The 25,043-nt window shown below is 38.0% G+C and overlaps 7 protein-coding genes across 7 annotated transcripts; 5 read left to right on the top strand and 2 right to left on the bottom strand.

Moving 5' to 3' along the window:
- The first annotated feature begins 1,554 nt into the window (after positions 1-1,554).
- On the top strand, positions 1,555-3,114 carry BCIN_13g00070 (hypothetical protein). Its single transcript, XM_024696596.1, has 3 exons — positions 1,555-1,636; positions 1,698-1,837; positions 1,931-3,114. The coding sequence occupies exons 2-3, from the start codon at positions 1,769-1,771 to the stop codon at positions 3,053-3,055; spliced, it is 1,194 nt and encodes a 397-aa protein (XP_024552409.1). The 5' UTR covers positions 1,555-1,636; positions 1,698-1,768; the 3' UTR covers positions 3,056-3,114.
- A 132-nt stretch (positions 3,115-3,246) lies between these two features.
- On the bottom strand, positions 3,247-6,541 carry BCIN_13g00060 (hypothetical protein). Its single transcript, XM_024696595.1, has 7 exons — positions 6,279-6,541; positions 6,198-6,221; positions 6,038-6,141; positions 5,523-5,986; positions 4,657-5,408; positions 4,233-4,453; positions 3,247-3,962 (listed from the first exon to the last, which is right to left on the bottom strand). The coding sequence occupies exons 1-7, from the start codon at positions 6,375-6,377 to the stop codon at positions 3,290-3,292; spliced, it is 2,337 nt and encodes a 778-aa protein (XP_024552408.1). The 5' UTR covers positions 6,378-6,541; the 3' UTR covers positions 3,247-3,289.
- A 2,654-nt stretch (positions 6,542-9,195) lies between these two features.
- Positions 9,196-10,689, top strand: BCIN_13g00050 (hypothetical protein). The gene has a single exon (XM_001545647.2). It carries the CDS (start codon positions 9,328-9,330, stop codon positions 10,453-10,455), a length of 1,128 nt encoding a protein of 375 aa, XP_001545697.1. The 5' UTR covers positions 9,196-9,327; the 3' UTR covers positions 10,456-10,689.
- Positions 10,690-11,424: 735 nt separating this feature from the next.
- On the top strand, positions 11,425-12,107 carry BCIN_13g00040 (hypothetical protein). The gene is made up of 3 exons (XM_001545648.2): positions 11,425-11,622; positions 11,677-11,749; positions 11,820-12,107. The coding sequence occupies exons 1-3, from the start codon at positions 11,487-11,489 to the stop codon at positions 11,983-11,985; spliced, it is 375 nt and encodes a 124-aa protein (XP_001545698.2). The 5' UTR covers positions 11,425-11,486; the 3' UTR covers positions 11,986-12,107.
- Positions 12,108-16,429: 4,322 nt separating this feature from the next.
- On the bottom strand, positions 16,430-17,672 carry BCIN_13g00030 (hypothetical protein). Its single transcript, XM_024696594.1, has one exon. It carries the CDS (start codon positions 17,557-17,559, stop codon positions 16,813-16,815), a length of 747 nt encoding a protein of 248 aa, XP_024552407.1. The 5' UTR covers positions 17,560-17,672; the 3' UTR covers positions 16,430-16,812.
- Positions 17,673-18,190: 518 nt separating this feature from the next.
- On the top strand, positions 18,191-19,124 carry BCIN_13g00020 (hypothetical protein). The gene has a single exon (XM_024696593.1). It carries the CDS (start codon positions 18,368-18,370, stop codon positions 18,908-18,910), a length of 543 nt encoding a protein of 180 aa, XP_024552406.1. The 5' UTR covers positions 18,191-18,367; the 3' UTR covers positions 18,911-19,124.
- Positions 19,125-20,350: 1,226 nt separating this feature from the next.
- BCIN_13g00010 (hypothetical protein) lies at positions 20,351-22,953 on the top strand. The gene is made up of 5 exons (XM_024696592.1): positions 20,351-20,607; positions 20,699-20,944; positions 21,012-21,942; positions 22,046-22,317; positions 22,549-22,953. The coding sequence occupies exons 2-5, from the start codon at positions 20,789-20,791 to the stop codon at positions 22,744-22,746; spliced, it is 1,557 nt and encodes a 518-aa protein (XP_024552405.1). The 5' UTR covers positions 20,351-20,607; positions 20,699-20,788; the 3' UTR covers positions 22,747-22,953.
- The last annotated feature ends 2,090 nt before the right edge of the window (positions 22,954-25,043 follow it).

Below are 25,043 nucleotides of genomic sequence, written 5' to 3'. Positions count from 1 at the left end.
AAATTGAGTTATCGTCTTTCCTAGTTTACACCAATGAAAGCCCCGCCCCCGTCCTGATAATAACCCAGTCAGACCATAATTACGAATATAGAGCGTCTTTTGACTGATGCGTTGTTTTATATGGCCGTTGCGACGATCTAGACAGATGGATATGATCTGAAAACGGTTTGAAGTAGGGAGATAACACGTTGATTGTTTTGATAACATGAGAATCCGCAGCAAATCCGTGGGAAATATTTGGTGAAATTAAGGTGAGGTTCAGGGGCATTTAGTGATGCAATTGAGGATTGATGCTAGGTGGTGCTTATATTATGCTTATTTATTCCAATGCATTCCCTGGAGCATTATGGCACATGAGAAATAAGGTTATGTGAAGGGAAACTCTACACGGCGTGCACGGCAGCAAGCATAGCTTTGATCAACAATGTGGGTAGTATTTAGGGAATTTACATGGAAGAATTGTATACTTTCTACCACTGCATATGCGGAAGGCCATTTCAAGTCAGATGCAGTGCAAATCCTCCAGAGTTGCAGGGTAAGAAAACAGTGGTTGCGACTATAAGAATTTTGCAGCGGACAAAATTCCAACTCATATAGAACGACCAAGGTTTTCCAAACATCGCATCGTGAGGACTTACACTAGTTTAAACTCATCTCGGCCTTTCGGTCTTCCAAGACCCTGACATTATTATTCATCGTGAGTTCAGCATGGATCTACAGTTACCTCTAGGTAAGTTGCCACTTGCAAGTCACCGAATATCCTAGTCAACATGATTTCACCTACAGCAGGGAACAAAAAGGCTAGGTTTGTTACAAGGGAGCCACGCGGGGTAGCGGGATGTGCCATCAACCCTTCGATTCTAGATCAATGCCATCTCATCTTTTTTCCCCGAAGGTTCTCGGCTTCTTATGGTGGTGACTTGGTCAAAGCCTTTGCTTGATGTAGGTCCGCCTTACAATACATGTGGCGAGTTTTGTTCAAAAAACATGTGTTGATTTTGCATATAGGATGCCAAAGGATTATTTCAATGAATATATGAAACAATAAAGTGTCGGATTTCGTCGAGAAAATACCGAGCCCGGCAATTTGGAAAGGCGCAGCAGCCAAGAAGGAATGTTACATTGATTTGACAGAAGCAAAAATAACTTCAAACCAAAATTAATCCCCAAGGCTTCACCTCCAGATGTTTGATATCTGTATTCAATCCGGGAATGATGGTTACTGTAACCACCTAATCATGTTAAAAGGGATCTTCTTGCCAGGGTTTAAGGGGAACAGGAGGAAGGAGGAAAAGGAATCGTGTTTGGTTCGTACAGTATTAAGACCATTATTCGCCTTGACCTCACCGAATTGGGAGATTTTGGTCATTGCTGCTCAGAAACGTTCAGAATGGAATATACATATCATATATTGGGCTGACTAGGCATCACACGCAACGTGATCTAAATTCACCAAATGAGTAACGATGGCAGGGGGAATGATTAGGAAGCGGGGTCAAAATCGCTGTCCCGCAGATAAATCTATGCGCCGCTCTAATTCTTATCACTTATCATGATCCAAATATAGCCAGGCACAAATCAATTCGAATGTCATTTCAAGGGTCTTCCAATTGAGGAGCAAGGAAAGATTGAAATGGTACGTTATTTCTAACGACAATATTCGACCGAAAATCCGTATATTTAGTTGACTATCCTAGGGTATTCTACACAGATCATTGATTCCTTTGGCACCATTCATCATTCACCGACACATAACGATTAGTGCACGATGCCATCGAGAAGATCACATATCAAATCACATCATGGTTGTACACAGTGCAAACTCAGAAGAGTTAAGGTAAATTGTTCTTGCTTGTTGCATTTTGGAAAGCTGTGGGTTCTGTCATAGCACATAGCCTTTCTGGGGAGATCATGCTAATCACAAAATTAGTGTGATGAGCGTCAGCCTACTTGTTCTAGATGTACAGCATACAACAGAGAATGCACATACAATTCATTGATCACTCAAGCTCCTGGTCAACATAGTTTTGAACTACGGCCACCGCCGAAATCAAAGACCCAAAAGCACAGAACAGCTTTCCTCAGGCCATCATCTCGACGTGAACCACCTCAGAGTCAAGATCCAAGTTATGGCATTCAAGCACCACTTCCATTTGGCCGATATAAAGAAGCAGATTCCCTTCTGTATCATTATATTAATGTTACTGCTAAGCCCGCGACATCAGGATTCATTAGTCCAGATCATAATAAATGGGAAGGAGCTGTGCAACGGAGCGCTTCAACTCATGAATACGTGTACAACGGAATCCTTTCCTTCGCGTCTTTACATCTGGCTGTTCTTCAACCCCAGAATCGTTCAATTCACATAGCCAGAGCGCTGAAATTTCAAAACACGGGCATGATAGAATTTAGGACAGTATTGGAAAACGTCACAGCGTCGAATTGTGAAGCCGCTTTGGGCTTTTCTGGGCTACTGATAAGTTCCATATATGCATTCCCAGTAGCGCAAGCCGGGCCTGGTAAGCCTAGTAAAAGATTGTTAGATTACCTACCTATAATATTTAGCTTGTTCAATGGAACCGTGGCTATATACCGAATGGGGTGGACGAAAAGCCTGAATTCTCCACTCAGTGTGCATCTTCGGAATAAAGTAGTAGCAGCTGATGCAACAAGCACTCCTGCAGAGGGCGAAGAGTATCTCGAGCAATTAGAGCTTCGAGAAATTGCAACGTTAAAAGATCAACATCTTCGAGAGCTGTACCACGACGTATCTCAAAAAGTTCGACGGAATTTAAGAAGGACGGAACAATTTCCTGGAAGAGCATGGCCTGGAGCGGCACCACCAGCATACATTGAATGTATGAAAGAAAGGGAACCTATGGCGTTGATACTAGTCGCTTACTGGGCAGTAGGACAGGATAGAGGAGTAGGGCATAACTGGTGGGCAAAGAATTGGGGAAGAGACTTGGTGGAGGTAATCGGAGAGGAGCTGGGAGAAAACGCGAGATGGCAGTGGTATTTGCGGTGGCCAAAGGAGAAAATGGGACTGATTTGATGTGAATCTAGCAGAGAAAGTGGATATATCTTATCTTCATTAATAAAAGTATTATTGCAAGGACTCCCCGTAGATTTGAATACACTTGATACTTCAAAAGGAGTTTCGGTTATGGCAATGATCTTTAAACCAGAGAACTTTAATTTGGCTATGTTCTGTGGAAAAAGATAAGAGAGTGTTTATAGCTCAATTGATAATGATTTACTGTTGATTATTGATTTTTTAAACATTGAATCAAGACCCATTTCCTGGGGCGTTCCATGCATAACTATCCCATGAAAACCAGTCAAAGTTCCCATCTAAAGATTGTTCTGTAGATAAAAAGTCTAACTGATGAAGTAATGGATCTGCTACTGCTCGACCTTGCTCAGCGAATGAATTGCTATCACGTAACGGGTTATCTTCCGCCATCTCATTATTGAACACAGATGTGTCTATTGGATAGGATAGGAAACTGAGTAATGTGGGGTCTGTGAGGTCGCCAGATAGATCTCTGAGGTCCATTCCTGTTGAGGAGGCAAGATTGTTGGAAATGCTTGCGTTCTGTGCATCATTCACTGGAGGATGTGATCCTGTTTGGCGTGGACTCTGCGGCGTTGTCCAGCCTGTGTTGTGAGAAGTCAATTCCGAACTTCTACTTGGTGGTTGAACATCAATTTCCGGTAATTTGTCCTCCAAGGCCTTACGACTCATACTTCCTCTAACAAAACTTTCTGCAAGCCTAGTAAAGGTTTCCGCGATTTTTTCAAGCTTCCGAGCACTACGGTGTTGGACATGCATCCTCAAGAAATAATACACTACCTTTCTCAGTGATTGAAGGTCGTCAAAACAAGTCGGGGAATGCGGATCGGCAATTATATTGGAGAAAAGGACAAAGTATGGCATAAATGGGTAGTAAAGAAGTTGCCTGCAAGGATGTTAGAAATGTAAGCAAGTAAGACTTCAAGAGTTAAAGAGACGAGCATGATATCAATTCGTCCTGGCTAATATAGCTTTCAATGCTGGTCAGCAATTAAATGTGGTAAAGGAGCTCCGTAATTCAATTCAACATCAACTAAATGCTCGCACTGGACTGAGAAAAATAAAAACTATTTGAATTTTGGACTGCAATGTGGACTATAATGGGAAGGACAAGAACTTGAACAAAGGATACAGAAATGAGTAGATAACTACGTACCATACAATGCCATTGAAAACTTCCAGGGAGCTAGAGACAAGTTTTTCCAACATCTCTATGGCAATTCGTGCGTGAAAAAGACAAAGCTCGTGATTATGTTTGGAACTCCGAGTCAAGTAGACAACCGAATGGTGGTATTGGAATGTGAGAAAATTGATGCCCATTTGGACTGACTGAACTTCACTTTCTTCTCCTTGGAAGTTACTGTATACTGACATTTTCTGTTTGTTACACGTTAGCTGGGCACTCCTTGTGGTATATTAAGTCACTGTATGAAATATCGATAATAGCAGAGACTGTAGTGCTATTCAAAATTCAAAATTCGAGATTTTGAATTTTTTAGTCTTTGGTCGTTGAACTATAGTCTGAGCTATTGAGGAGTCTGGCTGTGAATTGTGATGATAAGAGGTAAGATAGAACGAACATCATCGAGATTGACCTTCCAATTTTCAAGTCTCTCTTTCATTGAAGAAATTTGTTCTGTCCCAAACTCTCCATTGTGAACCACAAGAGCGATATCTATAATCTTTCCCTGTAACACAAAAAGTTCTCGTGCTAGGGAAAAGTACAATGCGCCGAAACTATCGCTAAGTTGATGATCTGGGGTTCCAGTGACTGCGGTCGATGGTCGATGAGGTCTAAATGTCGCGAGAAATGAGAGATCTGGGGGATCAATGCCCTCATATAGTTGACTTAATAGAAACGGAGGTCTCCCATAAGCCAGCGACAATGATTTATCAATCATGAACAGATTCCAGAATAGGCAATTTCGGTGGGCGTTCTCTTTACTCTTCTTTGGAAATTTCGGGGAAGGAATGTGGAGATTGAGACTTTGAGCCATTCGACAAGCATGACTTATTAATGTCCAACATAAACCTGGAGGAACGACATCTTGACTATGACATGATACCATCAATATCGCTTGTATACCAATTTCTGATGGCTCGAGGAAGAACGAGGAATCTTGAAGAATTATCCACACATTCCACTGAAGACCTCGATTAATTCTTGTGTTTGATGGTTCCATGAAAGCTATTGTGGTTGACAAAAAGGCGTTGTAAAGCAAAAGCCAGGCTCTTTCGGATACTCTCTTCGGCTCAAACGCAAGTTGCGGAATTATGTCAAGTGGGGGCATGGTAAAGAACGGTTTACCTCGTTCAATTCCTGCAATGAAGACTTCAAGTTGGAATTAGTAATAGCACTTGTATGATACGCATGGTGTCCAATGATCTGGACTAGTAGGCTAAGTATAAATTCTCTCTGGGAGTTTGAAGCATGAGATTATCTTACTTTGTATCATACGATCCCCTTCAGCCTTTTCTGGAATAAAGAAAACCTCCCTCTGCCTTCTAAAGTGTTTGACATTTGAGTAAATGTCGGGATCGTCAAAACTTCGTTCGGAAAATATTGTGGTAAGATATGATAGTCCATTCTCAGCATCTCGTTGTAAGCCCGGCTCGAGATTGCTTGACTTCATTTCAGCTGTTGTAATGCTACTCTTTGCTTGACTCAAAATTGAAGGAGTGGAAGATTCATCGTTGGTGTCTTCATTTTCCCCGCCATCACAAGCTGGTGATTTGATGGAATTATTTGATTCAGCTATGATATCTCTGTCACTCTCGTAGTTCGCTAAGTTTAAGTACGTGGGTTCCTGATTAGTAAAAGAGGTCGGCAAGGTATGATCGGTAGACTTGACGACATATGAGCCATCAAGGTTCCGTTCTATGTGATTGTTGACGCTGTCTTGTAGAATGCTTTTTTCTCATCAGCTCCATTTCATGAGGGCTTAGTATCCTTAGACTTACTTCGTCCTAGGTCGTCTGGGTATTCTTCCACGGCGAGAATAAGTACATGGACCAGACCATCCCTGGCAATTCACACATTTCGGTCTCTCCCGAGAGCATTTAAGCTACCAACGCTCAGATTTTGATATGATAAGAAAGAGGGATAATTAGCTGGACTAACCTTTCTACGTTTACAATGGTCGCACTATTAACATTGAACTTTGATAAGTATATACATTACAAGGGACAATCCCAAACTCACAGAGTACTGTTCAAGCTCCGTCTGCTTTGTAACCGGCATTTTGGGTTCATGTGAATCCCTCATGGTTGCGTCGGGGGGAGGATTAGTTGGGGTCGCCATGATTTGTTGATGAAGGGAATTGATTTGCTCGAATACGGATTTTAACGGATTGAAGAAAACTATCAATTAGAAAATTGTAGGATAGATGGAAGATATTGCGGCATTTACCAAGTTGTATGGAACATATTGCTGAACGGATGTTAAACAGTAAATGGAGGTGACACGGAACTTAGATGGAGGTTATGAATTTTGCTTACAAAGAAGTCAGTGCTGGTTAAAGCTGAATAGGTCGCAGCACGGTACCTCGAGGGTACCTAGCCTAGGCCGATGATTGTTAGCCTGATGTGAACGAACGGAATTCGTTGTTTACCAAACCATCAAAAAAAATGATCTTCACAACTCACTTTTATGCACAAAGTTATTCAATATGGCAATCCCAGATTGCTTTAAATTACCACAAAACTTGACATATATCTCAACTATAAGCTCCTGGAAACCCCTAGATGTTTTCAAAATAAACAAAGAGGGATTGATCAATTAACAATTGAATTTTGAAAAGAGTACTTGGTAATGGTGGGCAATGAATTCCGTTCATGTTAAGCATCGGTAGCAAATAAATAAACATAACTAGCTGCGTTGGTAAATCTTTAGTTGTGCAGAGGCATTATTTTGCATTTCATCCTTCCTGTGTCAAACATTGAGCAGCCGCGAGATTTTGAACTGTTAATAGATTCTTAAAAAGTAAGAAACATTCCTAGGAAAATCTCTATGGACTTTACTAATAATTATGGTGTATTTTGGCCCATATATCAGCGTAAGAAGGGGTTGACGTGCATAGAGTATGCTGTTAAGGCTTCGCTTGGTGTTTCGGTTTTCAAAGGATAGAGAAACCTACTGCACCATTCACAAGGAGTGCATATTAGTCTTTCTACGTGCAAGCGAGAATGAGCCAGTGGCAAAAACCGATAAAGTCTTTTTAAAATAAAGCTTTTGTAATGTCCCTATACTTAACAATCATTAAAATCTGGTGAGCAGTGCCCGAGTTTTAGTTGGTCTTAGGCTAAGTAGAACAATACCAGCAGAGCGAACTTGTTACCCTGTGTCATCTCACTAAAATATCGAATTAAGCAGTAGAGCGTTATGAAAATCACACCTCAGCGACTAGTTGATATTGCAGTCCAGAAACTTGAATATAGACGTTTGTGAAACCCGGAGTTTGTGTTGATAGCTATAAAGGGCACTGAGGGCAAGTTTGAACGAGTTGGCCTTTTGGCGTTACAAAAACATGTGACCTTCCGAATGAATGGAGTAGAGGTAAACATGATCCTGGATATTTCTTTAAATATCACGTTAATATCAAAATGAAATATCAAATTAGGGAATAATATTTGGCCAAGAGTATTTGTCATCTTGTGAGAGAAGAAAGCTCAGATTATGACGTACATGTAAATGTTCTTTCGTGCGAGATTTGATCCGAATTTCGTAAAGCTACGAAAGACTCATTGATGGTGTACTGTTCGTCAGATGGGACCCTGAATCGGGCTGTGGCGAGTATAATGTATCGCATCGTGCTATAATTTTGATTGAAAGATCTTTCCACACTGAGGCACCCTAATGCTGTACCAAGGATCCATGATAGGAAAAACGCTTCAATAGTCAGGGTCTGATATTGTATTCAAATATTATAATCCCCATGAACCAACGGGAGTTATAGCACCGGCTTCGAAGAAGCTTTTAAATAGCCTGCCCTGCACTATTGTGGCTGTGCATACCTACCAGAAAACGTGTTTTTCAACCAAGATGGCTGGTGTTTGTTACTGCCCCTCCCTCAAGCCAGCCAAGAACCTCGTGTGTGAATTTTAAGCTTCATTTTGGGGCTGGTTAACAGATCGCCAGCCCCCAGAAAAATCAGATGGACAGCTGGGATGGCATGAGGTACAACAATTAGACTTTAGGTATCAGGGGCGATATCGTATATCATTGGCTCGGATCTTGTCCATCGTGTTGGTGTGTCTAGGTTTTGCACTATTATCAATTGATCGAAGCACCGGGTACCATCTCTAACCTCATTCCGTTGTGCCGATACGACCCACGAGATATCAAAAAGTTTCTTTCAGCATGACCCCAGCTGCGAATGAATCAAAACAGCAGAGAAAAAGTCTCAACATTGGCTCTTTCTTAGAAACGAGTGTAAATTCATTTTGAAGTCGAATTGATTTAAAATTGAGGAAATAGAGTTTCGCTTGTTGAATTGCTCCTACAAACCATTTCAAGAAGAAACGTTGTCTCATCATTTTGATATCGATCTTTGACCAGGGAAAAGCATTTTGGTGTTCGGTAAATTCTATCCGTCGCGGGCTCAAGCAATCAGATCCCCACAAACATCTTTTTCCGTCAAGCCACGTATACGAGATCGAAGACTTTTAAAAACGTGATTTCATACTAGGGTTCAAGCTTTTCTTCATGATTATGACGTCTTAGGCTAGAATTATTTTGGGCAGACCCCTGATTTTGAGATCAGCAGACAAAGTAAACTCACCGTTCCCGAATCTACCAAAACATAGTAACTAGTTTTGGGATGGCGCCCGTCGGTTATGTGAACTTTATTCAATTCTTACTGCTAAATATCTATTCTTGGTTTGAGGCTCTTGGTCGGTACGAATTTGAAGGCAAGAATGTGTAGGCTAAGCAATTCTCGGGAAACTATTGGAATCATCGAACCGGTACGAGTTATTGTGGGTGGCCTTAGTCAATTTTGGGGACAGCATGTTGAAGTGTCGTGTATGCCAAGTCAAGTGGGATAGCGCAGTGAAGTCAATGGATGTATAGAGAAAAATTGAATCAAAAATTTAATATATAATGCGTCGAGTTCTTCCTCGAAATGCCTGATATCAAACAATCAATTCATACACTTTATCATTATAACTTCTTAAAAACCACTCAAATTTCCATCCTCAATCCAACTCATCAGCATCCAAACCGACGAGGAACAATTCAGTTTCGAATCAACATGCATTTACAAGATATCGCATTCGCTCTCTTCGTAACTGGAGCATTCGCTGCACCAGCTGCACTGAAAGCTAGAGATGCATGCTCCGATACCTGCAACACTGAGTACAATACCTGTCGAAGTGCTCCAGATGCGAACCGTTCCACTTGTGCTTCCGAATATGCATCATGCCTCGGATATTCTCCGTACGATACCAACGGATCACTCGTGACCCCAACTGCTTGTTCTAAGTCAGTAGCATCAACCACTGCTTCATCCGCTACATCATCCGCTACAGCCGATGCTTGCGTATCTCAATGTAACGCATCATACAACTCATGCCGTACTGGACCAAACGCCAATCAAGCCACATGTGCCTCCGAATACTCATCATGTCTTGGATACCTTCCATATGATACCAACGGATCACTCGTCACCCCAACTGCTTGCTCCAAATCAGTAACATCAACTACTGCTGCTGCCACAACCACTACTCAAGCTGCTTCATCCGCTACAGCTGACGCTTGTGTATCTAAATGCAACGACTCATACAACTCATGTCGATCTGCTCCAGATGCTAATAGATCTACGTGTGCATCCGAATATGCCACATGTCTTGGATATTTACCATTTGACAATAGTGGATCCCTCGTCACTCCTACCGCCTGCTCTAGTAGCGCTATTTCTACAACTAATGCACCAAGTTCCACACAAGCCCCCCAAGCTTCCGTTACCCCTTCTCCAGATCAAACGTCAATTGTTGAGGGTGTCGAATGGACTATCAAGCAGTTGATCAGATATTGTTCAGAAGATGGATCTGGATGTGATTACAACTTTGCCATCTCCTACAATGATGAGAGACCTGATGAGAGATGTACTGTCATTCGTATGCCGGGAAGTGGTGCTACTACCGAGTCCTGGTATGGGATTCCATGTACTACAGGATCTGCAAACACCATCTCTTGGGGAGTTTCTGACCAGTTTGGTGCTGAAAATGCATTTGCTGTTTTGACTGTCACCAACAATGAAGAGAAGACAAACGCTTATTTCGGTGTCGCGAACGTAAATGGAAACGCAGTCACTCCTTCAAGCCCAGCTGGATCCGGTAATTTTGGAGATATTGGTCCTGAACCAGTTTATGTCTTTTAAGAGCTGGATTACTTTGCGGATTTTGTTGCGATGCAGAGATGAATAAATTAACGATGCTATGTTTATCTTGGATTACTGTAATACCACATTCCTTTATGTATTTTTGTATGAGCGAAATTTGGATGATATAAAATGAGGAATTACCTTGCATATAGCACACTCATTAGATGTAATAAATAATTTTTTTGGATTTAGCTAAATGCCCTTCTTTAGTTAGCTTTTGAATCGATGACAAATTCTTCCATTATGCATGTCATTTTTTACTTCCCCTATCGTTATTAATGATAAGCAAGGTATGATTAGACTTCTTAGTATTTCACGTATTCTATGTATTATCAAAATGGTTATCTAGGATCAAGTTGCAGCTTGCCAGACCACTTGCTTGTCTTACGTTATCCTCCGCTCTTCATGAACTCAGCTATCTGATATGAGATAATACGCATACCCGCTTACATACCCGATGGCACACTTGTTTGGATGCTTGGCTCGTAGCTGAGATTACTGTGCTAAGTATAACTGCCCATTCAAGTGTCGATATAAACGTCGAAGGTTGCTAATTGTAACATTGGCATCAAACTACTGCAGATAGTTTTACATTATGTAAGTTTTTATGGTCCTTTCGTCATAGATGATTGGGCTTGAAATACAGACCCCAATTTTTTGAGCTGTTTGTCATCACTTTGCATTCAAGCCTCCCTTTTGAGTGTATACAAATCTCTGAAATTAAGCCAATGGAAGTGCATTGTAGATGAAATCTTGTTCAGTTTGAGCAGAAAAAAGTAAGATTTAATAGAAGAGAGTGCTTAGCCCGAGGTATTCGAAACAGTGTAGAATAAACCTGGAGTAGATTACAAGTGCGAGTCATATATTTAGAAGCTCATACATTCTTGCTAAAACTTCATGTATAAAATAAAGCTCAGGTCCCCTATATTCTTCCTTTTATGATCAACAATTCTACTCTTTTCAATAGTCCCAAAATATTCAATCACTATTCGAAAACTCAACATCCAAAGCAATAACGCCCAAGCAAAATGAGATTCTCTGCTCTTGGAACAGCTTTTAGCTTCATCCTTTTCAGTCCGAGCATTGGAATTGTGGTCAGATATTGTAATGGCCTGGATATGGCAGGGATTTGCTTCGAAGTTGACCTTGCTGCTGGTGCTTGTAGTTAGTTTCTATCCTTAATTGGCTTCTCAAAAACCTGCTTATAACGATGGTCAGGAAATGTTGACTTAAGCGTGAATGATCAAACACACTCCGCTACAATTAGTGGTGGAAACTGTGTTTTTTGGGAGTAGGATTCATTTCTTTGTCATTTTATATTTTCACATCGAGACTTGGGTATTATGCTAATTGAATATCAGAAACGCAAATTGTGGCGGTGATCATACGAACCAAATAGACGGTAGAACAGAAGATTTTAATAATATCTGTGGCGGAGGTTGGCAAAAGCGAATCTCATCTTTCAAATGCTGTGATGGAAATGTAGCCAATACTTGGTGTGCTGGGAGTCGTCCCAGCTGCACTTAGGAGGGCTTCAGAATCTCAATCTCTCAAGATCTAGTCGTTTAAACTTGCATCTTTTGTTCCGTTATATTCAGAATATTCCATGGCAACATTTTGATTATTAGCTACGTTGGCTTTAGCGAACAATGGAAGATACACCAAAACCAACAGATCCACTGCCAGTGAACCAAAATATTAAATTTCATTGTAATTTTCGATTTCGGAGGGAGGTTGGAGCCCAGTGTACAAGATCGCAAATCAAGAGCGGAGAAATGGTGTGAGATTAAGACAGTAAAAAATTAGAAGCTTTGTGGAAGGAAAATCAGATTTAGAAAAGCAATTGTTGGGACTTTCTATTGAGAATTTAAATACACTTTACCTATAGCCCTTTTTCCAGGCGCCTTAATCCTCCTGTACCGTGTAATCGACCATCAACTCATGGCGTCTGGCATTACTCGAAATCGATATATGGATGACTTTCTCCTTACCAAATTTGGAAGCCAGTATGTACAACCTAATGGTAAATTTGGATCTCTGCCTACGGAAAAGTCTATTTTTGTCTTCTCATTGAGTGGAAAATGTAACCACCGGCTCGGAGCTCTTGCTCCAGGTATGATGGAAATGGAAAAGCGGTTCTCAGCGATACAAGCGGCTCTGGAAGCAGAACTAGAGAAGAATGGTTTTCTAGGTATGTTGAGATGGATTGGATGCGGCTAGGATTCCTCTATTGGTCAGGTGCTAGCCGTTGTTTACCTCAGAAATCTTGAATCATTACATCAATTTACGCATAGCGCAATTCATCTCTCAAGCATGAAATATTGGACCAAATTGCTTTAGAATCACTCCCACATCGGGGTTTATCACGAGGCATTTGTAGTCCCCGCAGGCCAGACATTTTCTCATCATTATCACCAATCAATTTGTCTTATATGTTCGAAATATTTTGTTAACGAGAAGCTTGGATTTAGTGGTCAAATATCTACATAAACATGAGGCCAACAGAACATTCCGCAACCTACTTTCCCGTCACTTTCGATGAAACTGAGAGATGAATTTGGATCTTGGAGAAAAAATTCAAAGAACAAGTTTGAGTGAGAACCAGTGGCTTTATTCGGCAGTGAGTTTCAGGAATAGGCCATTGAAGACGTTGGCTAGAAGATTCGCAAGAGAAGACTTGCAAACCCATGAAAAACTAAATGGAAGCATGTGGGATGGGACCTACACTCAAGAGCTTGCAGATAACTTGAAGGTATCTGTGAACATGAGTGAATCGACATCATTCATTTCCCTTTTATATCATCCGCTTAAGCAACGCTAATAGCATTAGTTGTACTAGGTAATCAGAAACTTGATATTATCCACTCCACTGCATTGTACATAGCTTCGTTCAAGAACGATCAATTTTTATTTACGCAACTACATCATAGGATTGATAGAGAAGTGATCGTTGGTTGTTTCTGTGACTTTAACCATCATACCCGTAGTCACAAAGCCTTCATTTTGTGGTACACAGAGCATCCCGAAACCCAGTTCGAAGGGCAGGCCGCGATCGATGCGTCGATACTTCATCAACTCTTTTCAAGGTTGCCGTGAGTGCTTCTCATCTGTGGCCGAGTCCACGTTAGACACATGAGCTCGGAAGCATCGAAAGACTAGATCAAGATCTATAGGTCTGGAGATTCCATGAATATGAATACTCAGCGACTTCTATTGGTCCTCTACCGATGGATCATGTCCTCAAACAACAATGTTTGGTCTAAATCTTTCCATATCGATATTATCTTCACCTCGCCGACTCAGATGTTCACTAAGCTCTTTTAAGCTAGCCATAGAGCTTATCTGGATCGGCAACATATCCGCAAATCTGGTGCTCTCAACGCTACCTAATAATTTAGGCGCACCACAGCCGCGAAGGACCCGTGGAAAAGGTCTTTTGAAAACGAGACACATCAATTTCTAGGGTATCTGTGATCGGCCGGGTTTCCCTGTAGTGGTAAAGTCAATATTTTCGACAAAAATAAATTCAATACAAATCCCTATACAAATTTCTATTATATATATTACAATTATAATACATATTTGCTATTTTAAATAGAATCTGTTTATTATTAATTCTTAATAGAAAAAAATAAAATAAAGATTTCAGATTTCAGAATTCAGTAAATATTAGAATTGTAGAAAAAGTAAATAGAAAAAAAGCGAATATAAAAGTTAAAAGAAAGAAAAAAGTAAGTGTAAAAATTCGGAAAAGAAAGGAAGCAGATATAAGAATTAAAAATGAATAAGTATTACGGCACCGAGTACTCTATTACTCGGTCACATAATCTCAAAAGAATATAAGTAATTTGATTAATATCAAATGTAAGAGTTGAGGCCCCGGCTTATCGCATACTAAGCGAAAACACAGCAAAAACCCTCATTTATTCAACTTTTTAATTATATGAAATTTCAATGAATATATAAATTGAATTATTAAAATTTATAATAATAGTAAATAATAATTGAAATTATTTGAAAAAATTAATGGATTATTTTTAATATTTTTTGAGAAAGAGTTGTAGAATTTCAAAATAATAATTTCCAAAATTTTCGAAAAAATCGATTTTTTTATACAGGAAAAGTATTATATATAATAAAATTTTTAAATCACTTTTTCAATTATTATAAAAGAAATTAATTTATATAAGAAAACAACTTTTTTGCAGGGATTTTATCACGAAATAAGATGGTGTGCGATAAGCTGAGGCCCTAACTCTTATAATATAAAATTATAATCAATTCATAACACTACTTCCTTTATAATACTAGAATAAATACAACAAAATCTTATTCCCTATTCTAGAATAATATTATAAGAATTTTGATTGATTATATACTTAAAAATAAACGAAATCACTTTTCCCTAATTAATCAAATTCAATTACTCAAAACCTCTGAATAAGATTAAACTAATTATTATAATATCGAATACTCTACTACTTGATTATATAACCTCAAAAGAGTATAAATAGTTTGATCAATATCAAATCTACTATATAGAGTTATAACTAATTCATAACCCTAAGAAATATTATTCAAAAATTTAAGAGAAAAAAAGAAATAAGAAATAAATCACTTATATTATTTCTAGTTTATTTTTCAATCAAAAGTTTTATTATTATATTATTGATTAATAATCGAATTTAAAATAAAAAAATAATCCCAATGATTTTTAAATTAAAAAATAAATTTAACTTTCAAATTCAAGAAATTCATTAAATCCCTTAAAAATAAAATTTTCTTATTATTTACAGAAATAAAATTAACCTAATCAATACTTTAATAACACCTTTTTCAATATATTATAAAATTATTAAGATTTTCTTATACTAATGAAGCGGCCGTTTTGCCTATTATTGATTCTGCTATCACAGGCTTATACTCTTTGTGTATTTTCAAGAATCCGTCTTGTAGCCTCAGATAATAGCTTTCGTGAGCTGTGTGTTTTCTTCAAGTCAGGTATTCGTTGGATGTGCCAGTAAATCAGTACAAACATCTCTATACTTAATAGTCAGCTTGTATTCGTCTGTATCTAGGGCCGTAGTGACCAAAGTCATTCGAGAATCGGTACGAATAGTGATAAATCCCCAAGTTTTTCGAGAGATCCACATCTAATTATGATCCAGATCCAATCCATTCTGGACAAGTCGAGTCGATTGCACCTCAATACCACGAAAAGATTTGATTGGATAGATACGTAGGCTGATTATCTCTTTCTCCCCTATCTGCGGTGGCAGCTTGGATGTCCAGTAAGCGAGCATGTCGCGATACCAGGGCAGCAAGATGACACAGGCAACTAACAGGCTACAAACAATGATCAGACCAAATATTGAACTTGTCTCTATGACCATGTTGTTTATTATGTTAAAAAGTTTGAGGATTGAGAGACTCAGATCACAGAGTGCTAAAAAGGAAAAAAGAATGAAGGAAGTGAATAAATATCGGTTGACCAAATATCATTGAAATGTGCTCCGAGTCACACAGCCGCAGGGAGAGTAGTAACCAACTTGAGATGGAGTTTCAGCCTGCATGGATCATCGTCTTTTGTGTTAGTATTGTCTAATATTGTAATAAATTACAAGTCGGTCTATCAAACAAGCCCGCAGCCAGTGCTTGTGCTCGGCTAGCATTAGTCAACATTAAGCCTGGTTGTCAGCAGGAGTGTCAAGAAAATTCAAATCAATACATAGCCAAGTCATAGACCCAGTTAAGAAACAGGTGAGGCCTGCAAAAATATCCGCAGATCAACAAAGAATGACGAAGTTCACATCATTGAATGTTATCTAAAAAATTTACTGGTAAAAAGATTTTGCAGACTCATGTTTAATTTATGTACAGTATGCAGTCTAGAAAGACAATTCGCACAGCTCCATGGACAAAGCGACCGATCTAAAACGCTAGGTATGGTACGGGTGCCTATCCCTGGCACTGCCACTGGGAACTGAATGTCAAGAAAAAGTCGTAGCTTATGAGGCACTTTATGTGGATTATTTGCCTACTTCGGTATACAAATAGGTTGCTATAGTGTCCATTTCGTCAGATCATATCCATAACAACTAGTCCCTCAAATACCCATATTCTGGACATGTTATCGTGTCACCATCAATTAAATTACTACATAATTGTTCGTCTAGTATCCGCAATTCCAAGAATTCAGAGCAGTGGCTGGCAGTCGAAATGTTCCCCGATGCCCACTTGATCGACGTTTTTGGCGGAACTCTGAATTAAATCATGATACTTAAAAAAGGAAATCATTGCGTACTGATTTATCGTGTTAATCTAGCTTTCGCGCTCTTCTAGAAACCCTTCAATTTACCTCGCACACCGACCAACTGTGTCTGAAATCCAGTCTGCTGTGTCCGAACCTACCTTCGCAAAGCCCTCGACAACACCTTTCCGATCCCCCTGGCCCATCTCCTGGCTCATCTTAAATTTGCCCTCTAAACGATGAATTTCAATCTCGATGCCAATAATATTCTTCTTAAGTAACTGAATGTAGCGTTCTGGAGCGTCCGAAACTTTCCATTCAGACGGACGACCGGCTTCTCCTGTATAACCCATAGTTACGGTCTCGTTGTGGTGGCTCAGGTCTTCTATTTGTTTCTGTAAAAACATCGACGTCGTGTCCGAGCGAGAATCAAAGAATATCTTGGCTCTGCCGTATGCTTGTACCGCTGCATAATTCCATGTTGGTACCACTTTACCTGTAGCAGGCTTTGTCTCTGTATAAAATTTTGGTGTGACATAGTGATGGGCTGGGGCATTAAACAACACGAGGACTTCCTCCTCAAGAAAATTCGCTGATTTGGGCGTTGAAGTCAGTACCTCGATCATTGCCTTGCTATGTGGGTTTTGTCGAGCAAGATGTCCTCTCAACCGCCCAAGTTCAATCTCGCTAGACTCATCATTGACATCCAAAACGAACGGGATATGACTTGTCTGAAGGAAAGGGTGCGAGGACGATCGAATTGCAGTGGTCAAAAACCCAAGAGGGTTATCGTGTATCAACTTTCGAAGGACACGGAGATCTCTTTCCGCGTGGACGGATCGAATATACATGTTTGTGATGATGGCTTATCCTGTGTGTAGATGAGATTGGTTATTGATAAATCAAAAATTCAGATGGAACTTTGTCACAACCCAATGATCAATTTACTCCCTTGTGACCCGCCGGCCTTGTTGTTACCTTGCGCTCTTTATACCCAAGGTCGAAATCTTTTTTATTTTGGAGCTGCCAAGATAATTGCTCATATCCTTCAAGTTCACCATGTTATGCCGGGTCCGTGAAACCGAAATGAATTTGTGATTTGCCTTTCTCATTCTAGGTTTCATTATTTCTCCTTTCGAAAGGGGCGGTTAATGTCGGCAATGTTTTGACATGCCACACGCCCTATCAACAACAGGTTGACTGATTTTTGTGGATGGCTAGATGTACTTTAGACTTAGCTTGAACAAAAAAGGCTAGCGTGCTGACAATGGAAGCGTGCTTCGAGTGGGTTATTGCATGGTCGCTCAAGTACCGGTAGGAGTGCCTTCCTAATATAGTATGTACAACCGGAAGCGGGGATGAACTCAAAAGAAAGTTTTTTGAGCAACACTAGGAAAAACTCCACAGCGTGCGCCCTGAAATCGACACCCACAGCCTTCGAGAACATTCCGTTCAGAATCATTTACATTCTAGACTTGAGAGGTATCTACTCTTTCTATAACATACTTAGTATAAGTTCAAAAAAATTTCATTAATTGAATATACCATAATTACTTTTATAATTGTCCCTTGCGCCAATTCAGACAAATTCTCTAGGTTCAATTGCTGCAATTCAGTGTCGATTGAAGTCTTTCTTAAAAATAAGTACATCTATTCAAAATGGCTCCCTCCGGTCAATCTCCGATCCTGGTGCGCAATGCAAAGCTTGGTGATGCTGCTCAAGTCGCTAAACTTGGTTCTTTTGTCTTCAGCGCCACCTTTGGCCATTCAGTTGAACCACACCAATTACAAACCTACCTCGATGAATCCTACAGCGTAACAGCAACCGTTGCAGATATTTGCAATCCCGAAAAAGATATGATCGTTGCAACTGAGCAAGAGAATGAAGATATCATCGCTTTTGCTCTTTTGACCCGTGGAACAAGCGAACCGTGCGTGCAGCATCTGCAGGATGCAGTCGAGCTGCAAAGAATATACGTCCATCCAAGTGCTCATGGCCAGGGCGTTGGAAAATTATTAGCTGATAGGCTGGAGAATATTGCCCGAGATCAGAAATTTCAGCATATATGGCTTGGTGTTTGGGAGGAGAACCACCGAGCAATGAAAGCATATGAGAAATGGGGATATAAGAAAGTCGGAGAGCATGACTTTACGATAGGGGAGATTGTACAAACAGATTACATATTAATGAAACAGCTATAAGGTATTGAAGGGTCAAAATAGATATTAAGATTATAAGAGATCTACATCCTTCTCCCTCTTTCTTCTGTTTTCTATATTAGTAGGAAGTCTTTATATTTATGATCTTCCTTTCTCGATTTATAGCTCGAATATGATATGATTAAACATTACTGATTCTTATCCCTGGGAATATAAGTTAGTTAGTATTAATATAACGTGGTTTATTTGTATATAAGTTATTATTATATGAGCTACTTTAGAATTACATTAAAATTCATCTTTTTTATTAAATTTGTATTTCAGTTAGATTTGTATTTCAATCAAATTTGTGTTCTAATTAAAATTTTATAAAAGGAAAAATAGACTTAATAAAGTTTAAAAATCTAATACTCGAAAATTTAGTTTCTATTTAAACCTTCTTAATATTCATTTCCGTTATACGTGAATCGGAGAATTATATAATAATTAATCTGAATATAGAGTATTATTACGAGAGCTGTCTCTAGAGTTATATACAAGCATCTAAAGATCTTTTAAAATAATTTAAACTATACTTTAAATAGGGATTCAAATAAGATTACAACTAGTTATAATTTTTATAACTACTATAGCTTATAAGTTGATAATTCTATAGTTTATTACTAATCCGTTGTAACAGGTATTGAGAGGGCTTGGAGCTAAGATATCGAAATGAATAGTGATTATGATAATGATGAATAGTAGAGCCGGATGAATTAATCGAAAGAATCAAATGTATGAAATCTTAAATTACAATCTTTATATACTTAGTAAGTAGGTAGTGTAACTTGATATGAGAAATCAACTACATTATATCTCGTACTCGACATAGTGAAAGCAACAGCAGCAGCAGTGAGTCAGATGAGAACTGAAAGATTGAAAAAAGGGTATCATTTTATATTCGAAGGGTTTTAAAAAATCGTTAATTCCTCTCAGAATTATTTTATTATTTTATTATTATTATTATTATTCGCTGATTAGTTCAAAGACACGATGTCTAGAACTTGTGTTTTGAAGTGAACAGAATAACATTATATAAGGTCATTAATCAGATGACTAGTTATACAAAAGCACTCGATTGTTTTAACCTTATCCCGGAATTACCTTACTGAGAGGCCGTGCCGACATCAACGAATTATCGCCATGGTCCTGGCTTAGAATATGATTCAATTCTGTGAAGTTTAAAATTCGGACCATCTTGCTCTTGAATATCCGCAAAGACCGAGTAGATTATTTTCTGAATTTTGACAATATAAAAATTCGTTCATGCAATTTAAACACGGATCAAGTAGAAATTTTGCTCGTTATTGGAGATTCGACCCTGTTTGAAGACGGACAATTCAGAAGTGCGAGAGTACCGATTTGTCGTGTACAAGATGGTGTGGGGTGGACGTAGACGTGTGGAGCATTATTTACAAGTGATAGAACAAAAAATGTGTCGTCGAAAGGGACTGTACGAGGTGATGTGCAAGGTCAATTACAGTGGATGAATAATCTGCAGTTGGCAGGTAGGTAACGGGATGGAAGGTTAGGAACAGAAGAGAGTGGAGAAAACGCGGGTATATATATGTGTCCAAGTCCTCGCAAAGAGTTGGAGTATTGGATCATTTACCTTCTTCTTAATTCTTTTGAGGTTTGGAGCTACCGGGAAGCTTTTGAGGAGATTCTATATACATACTCTTGTTTTTCGTTCTGCTGTTGTAAGTTTCCGCTACTTGAAGATGCTTCAACTGTTCTCCAGGACCTCGGAATATTCACATCAGAGAAATTCAGACTAATTATTGGATATAGTTACTGTTAGATGAAGCTCAGTCCAAAGTTGAGCTACAAAATACACTTCATCGAGATTTCGCCATAGCTATTCGAAAAAGCAAAGACAAGATGCCTTCAACACTTGTTCTAGGTGCTTCGGCACTTCTTCTCCTTGCATATGTCATCCGAGCTATACTTTTCCGACCCAAAAACTTAGACTTTCCAATCGTGGGAAATCCCAGTGATGTCGATTTTAGAGCTGCATTGCTCGAAGGAACTGCCAAAGTAAGAGCCTTTCCATTCAATCAAATCCTCCCTCATTTACCCTAACATCCAAACTTACACCAGACAGTATCCTACAACCCCCTACGTCCTCCCCAGTGACCCCCCAACGGTCGTCCTCCCCTTGACTATGCATGATGAACTACGAAATCTCCCTGAAAACAAAGCTTCTTTCCAAAAAGAACTTTCCCGCATGTTCTATGGCGAGCACACTGGTATTGGCATAGACACTCCCCCAATCATCAAAGTCGTCAAAACAGATTTGAACCGTCATGTAGCATCTACCATTGAGCCTCTCCAAGACGAGTCGCGCTTTGCATTAGATAAAGAACTCGGCACGTACGACAATTGGACTCAAGTTATTGTGTACGAAAAAATACTCAAGATGATTGCACTTCTCAGCGGAAGAGTTTTTGTGGGAAGACCGCTGAGTCGAACTGAAGAGTGGATTGACATTAGTACTCATTTTACGGAGGATGTGGTGCTAGCAAGAGAAAGCGTGGCTAAGTATCCAGCGTGGCTTAGATCTTTCGCGATCCCATTCTTACCAGAGATCAGGAAGCTAAGGCAACATAAAGCCGTAGGGGCAGAGTTATTGAGACCGATTATAGAGGGATGCATTCAAAGATTCAGGGAGGGAAAAGAAGATTATGAAGGTGATGAATTTGATGACAATCAGGGCACATTCGTTAGTTGGGTTATGAAATGGTCGGATGAAAAGAAAAAGGAGGATCCGTTTGCTTTGGCGCAACATCAACTCACCTTGTCTTTTGCTGCTATGCATACAACTGCCATGGCTGTTACACACGCATTATTCGATTTAGCATCTCATCCACAATTCATTGCGCCTCTTCGCGAGGAAATTGATCAGGTTCTGGCGGATGATGGATGGGAAGATGATGGCAGCGGGATGAAAACCTTGAAAAAACAATCATTACCTAAATTGAAGAAATTGGATAGTCTCTTAAAAGAAAGTCAGAGGCTCAGTCCTCTCGACTTGGGTGAGTTTTGCTTTCCCCCTCACATTCTTCTCCATATATACCAAGACCTGGTGGACTTTCTTTTAGGCATTTCCCATCCTTCTGATATACTAATGAAACCTAGTCTTCAATATTCGTTCAACAACCTCGCCGATTCGCTTGTCTACCGGTGAGACCATACCTGCCGGAACACGCATAACATTTGATGCACACACAATCAACATGTCCGGTCCCAATGTTTCTTCTCTTCCTCACGATCCTTCTAATATTCCAGCACTTGATTCTCCTGAAATCTTTTCGCCGTTCAGATGGTCGACGCTACGTGAAGCACCGGGGAATGAATCGAAATATCAGTATGTGACGACAAATAAAGAGAGCGTAAATTTTGGACATGGGGTATGTAGTTTGCTTTCACAATTACACTTTTGAAATCTTTGTTAACGCGAGCTCATTATCTCAATACATATTAATCCCTTCATGTCCACATTTTTCGTCGTAAACCCCTTCTAAATTCCGGTTTTTCTTCTGTTCTTTCATTCTTCTTATCTTCCACCTTTCCACCTTTCCAATGTCTCTCCCGCTTCTTCAAATGGTAAAAGATAACATGCGCTAACTCCCCGCCCACAGAACCACGCATGCCCAGGTCGTTTCTTCGCAGCAATAGAGATCAAAGTACTATTGGTGGAAATATTAAAAGGTTGGGACTTCAGATTAGTGGGCGATAAAGAGGGGAAAGGGGGAGAGAAACCGTCGAATTATATTTATAATGTAACGATTAGTCCGAACCCGACTGCTGAGCTTGAGTTTAAGAGGAGAGTTATTTAATTTAATTTGAGCGTAGAGGTAAGGGATAAGGATGTGTTGAATTAGAGAGAGATGAAAAGAGCTTTGAATGTAGATGATGAAAAAGGAGAGATTATAAAATATGGAAATGAAAATAAGATGTTGCACAATGGAAGGATTTAAAAAGATTGTAAAAGAGAAAATAAAAAGGAGTTGTAATTATTATTCCTAGGATTTTTTTGATAATCAGTATCAGTAATAATCCATTTCAATAGGGGAATAATAATCCAATAAAAATCTCTTCAATTGATTACCATCCTTTCTGACTTCAATTCAAAACTTTTTTAAAATTTGAAAATAAAAATTAATAGAAAATCAATTGAATTATATTTACTCGATATTAGAATTGAAAAATTCTTGAAATTGAAACTTCTATATCGAATTGAAATAACTTTAATTCTAATAAAATTGAAAAAAAACTACAGTAATTTATAAAAAACAAAAGAATAATAACCTACAAAAAAACATTAAAACTTTTCAATTGGTTAACACCCTTCCTAACTTCAATTTAAAACTTTTTAAAAATTTAAAAAAATAAATTAATAAAAATTCAATTGAATTATATTTATTAAAAACTAAAATTAAAATATTTTTAATATTGAAGCTTTTATATTGAATTAAAATAAAACTAGTTTTCAAGAGATTCAAAAGATTAAAAAAAAGCTATAATAATTTTTGAAAACAAAAAGTGTTAGAAGTGATTCACTTTCCCATTGACCCACAAAAGCATAGAGTATTCCAAATACTTCTGAAATAGTGAATCTATTATATATATTCAATTAGATGATTGTTTCCTAATACTTGTTTTCGTTTTATACAAACCCACCCGATATACACCAATCAAAAAGGAGCTAACAATTCTATAAATATAAGATTTTATAAATATAGAATACTAAAAGTATAATAGTTACAACTAAATCAATTATTGAGATTGAATTCAAGATATAATTATTTTTGTTTAAATTTATACAAATAAGAATTTCAGAATAAGACATCCTTATATCTGGAATACAATATCAGGAATGATTTACTTTTCTATTGATCTATAAAAGCATGGAGTATTTCAAATGCTTTTGAAATAGTGAATCTACTATATATACCCAATCAGGTGATCGCTCCCTAACAAAAAGAATAATCATATACAAAATAAATCAATCTAGTTATCACTCTAAATCCAATTTATAACAGAAATTTATTAATCTAACTCCTATACACCGGATATTAATGTTTTATCTAATATTAACTCAAATTTACGGTTTTTAAAGTCTTTTATATATATAATTATATTTTTATAATTCTAAAAAAAAATCTAATTTAATAATGATTTTTTTATTTTGCTAGCGTTTTTCCTAACTACTATACACCTGGTATTAATGTTTTATTTAGTATTAACTCAAATTTAGGGTTTTTAGAGTTTTTTATATATATATAATTATATTTTTATAATTCTGAGAAAAATTCTGATTTAATAGTGATTTTTTTATTTTGCTAGCATTCTTCCCAACACCTAACTCCTATACACCTAACTCCTATACACCTGGTATTAACGTTTTATCTGGTATTAACTCAAATTTAGGGGTTTTAGGGTCTTTTATATATATATAATTATATTTTTATAATTCTGAGAAGAATTCTGATTTAATAGTGATTTTTTTATTTTGCTAGCGTTCTTCCTAACTCCTATACACCTGGTATTAACGTTTTATCTGGTATTAACTCAAATTTAGGGTTTTTAGGGTCTTTTATATATATATAGTTATATTTTTATAATTCCAAAAAAATTTCTGATTTAATAGTGCTTTTTTTATTTTGCTAGCGTTCTTCCTTATTAAGTTCTATTTTTAGAATTTCATCTGGTATTAACTAATATCTCGTTTAGTTTTAGAGCTAGCTTATTAAAAATAACTTTTTTGAACTTTTCAAAATAAATCGAATTGAATGATATATATTTTGTCCAAATCAGGCTTAGTTCGTTTTTGACTTAGAAAAATTAGAGTTTCTTGATTTCTTATAAAACTTATTTAGGGTTTAAAAGCTTAAGGACTAATATTTTCGAAAAAGCTATAATATATTACTATAAATAGATTTCAAAGTTGAATATTTTAGTGTAGCTTTTATTATATATATACAAAATTTTATTTTTATTTTTAAGATTTATCTGGTATTAACAAAAATCATCTGGTATTAACTCATTTCTTACGTAATATTAGAGCTAGCAATATAATAATAGTACTTTTGAAATATTTGAAGAATTTTGAGTTATATAGCGTTTCAAACTT

This window comes from Botrytis cinerea, chromosome 13 (genome assembly GCF_000143535.2).
Source record: "Botrytis cinerea B05.10 chromosome 13, complete sequence".
NCBI classification, from domain to species: Eukaryota; Fungi; Ascomycota; class Leotiomycetes; order Helotiales; family Sclerotiniaceae; genus Botrytis; species Botrytis cinerea.
The sequence above is the reverse complement of the archived record's forward strand: the minus strand, read 5'-3'. Positions and strand labels throughout refer to the sequence as shown.

What these genes read in the sequence shown, in the direction of transcription:
- BCIN_13g00060 (XM_024696595.1), bottom strand. Translation starts at nt 6,377, where the DNA reads ATGGCGACCCCAACTAATCCTCCCCCCGACGCAACCATGAGGGATTCA. An exon ending in AGGGGATCGTATGATACAAA is followed by an intron (nt 5,409 to 5,522) that starts GTAAGATAATCT and finishes TCCAACTTGAAG; the next exon opens with TCTTCATTGCAGGAATTGAA. An exon ending in GTTTTCAATGGCATTGTATG is followed by an intron (nt 3,963 to 4,232) that starts GTACGTAGTTAT and finishes ACATCCTTGCAG; the next exon opens with GCAACTTCTTTACTACCCAT.
- BCIN_13g00040 (XM_001545648.2), top strand. Translation starts at nt 11,487, where the DNA reads ATGAGATTCTCTGCTCTTGGAACAGCTTTTAGCTTCATCCTTTTCAGT. An exon ending in CCTTGCTGCTGGTGCTTGTA is followed by an intron (nt 11,623 to 11,676) that starts GTTAGTTTCTAT and finishes AACGATGGTCAG; the next exon opens with GAAATGTTGACTTAAGCGTG. An exon ending in GGAAACTGTGTTTTTTGGGA is followed by an intron (nt 11,750 to 11,819) that starts GTAGGATTCATT and finishes ATTGAATATCAG; the next exon opens with AAACGCAAATTGTGGCGGTG.
- BCIN_13g00030 (XM_024696594.1), bottom strand. Translation starts at nt 17,559, where the DNA reads ATGTATATTCGATCCGTCCACGCGGAAAGAGATCTCCGTGTCCTTCGA.
- BCIN_13g00020 (XM_024696593.1), top strand. Translation starts at nt 18,368, where the DNA reads ATGGCTCCCTCCGGTCAATCTCCGATCCTGGTGCGCAATGCAAAGCTT.
- BCIN_13g00050 (XM_001545647.2), top strand. Translation starts at nt 9,328, where the DNA reads ATGCATTTACAAGATATCGCATTCGCTCTCTTCGTAACTGGAGCATTC.
- BCIN_13g00070 (XM_024696596.1), top strand. Translation starts at nt 1,769, where the DNA reads ATGCCATCGAGAAGATCACATATCAAATCACATCATGGTTGTACACAG. An exon ending in GCAAACTCAGAAGAGTTAAG is followed by an intron (nt 1,838 to 1,930) that starts GTAAATTGTTCT and finishes TCACAAAATTAG; the next exon opens with TGTGATGAGCGTCAGCCTAC.
- BCIN_13g00010 (XM_024696592.1), top strand. Translation starts at nt 20,789, where the DNA reads ATGCCTTCAACACTTGTTCTAGGTGCTTCGGCACTTCTTCTCCTTGCA. An exon ending in TGCTCGAAGGAACTGCCAAA is followed by an intron (nt 20,945 to 21,011) that starts GTAAGAGCCTTT and finishes TACACCAGACAG; the next exon opens with TATCCTACAACCCCCTACGT. An exon ending in GCGTAAATTTTGGACATGGG is followed by an intron (nt 22,318 to 22,548) that starts GTATGTAGTTTG and finishes CCCCGCCCACAG; the next exon opens with AACCACGCATGCCCAGGTCG.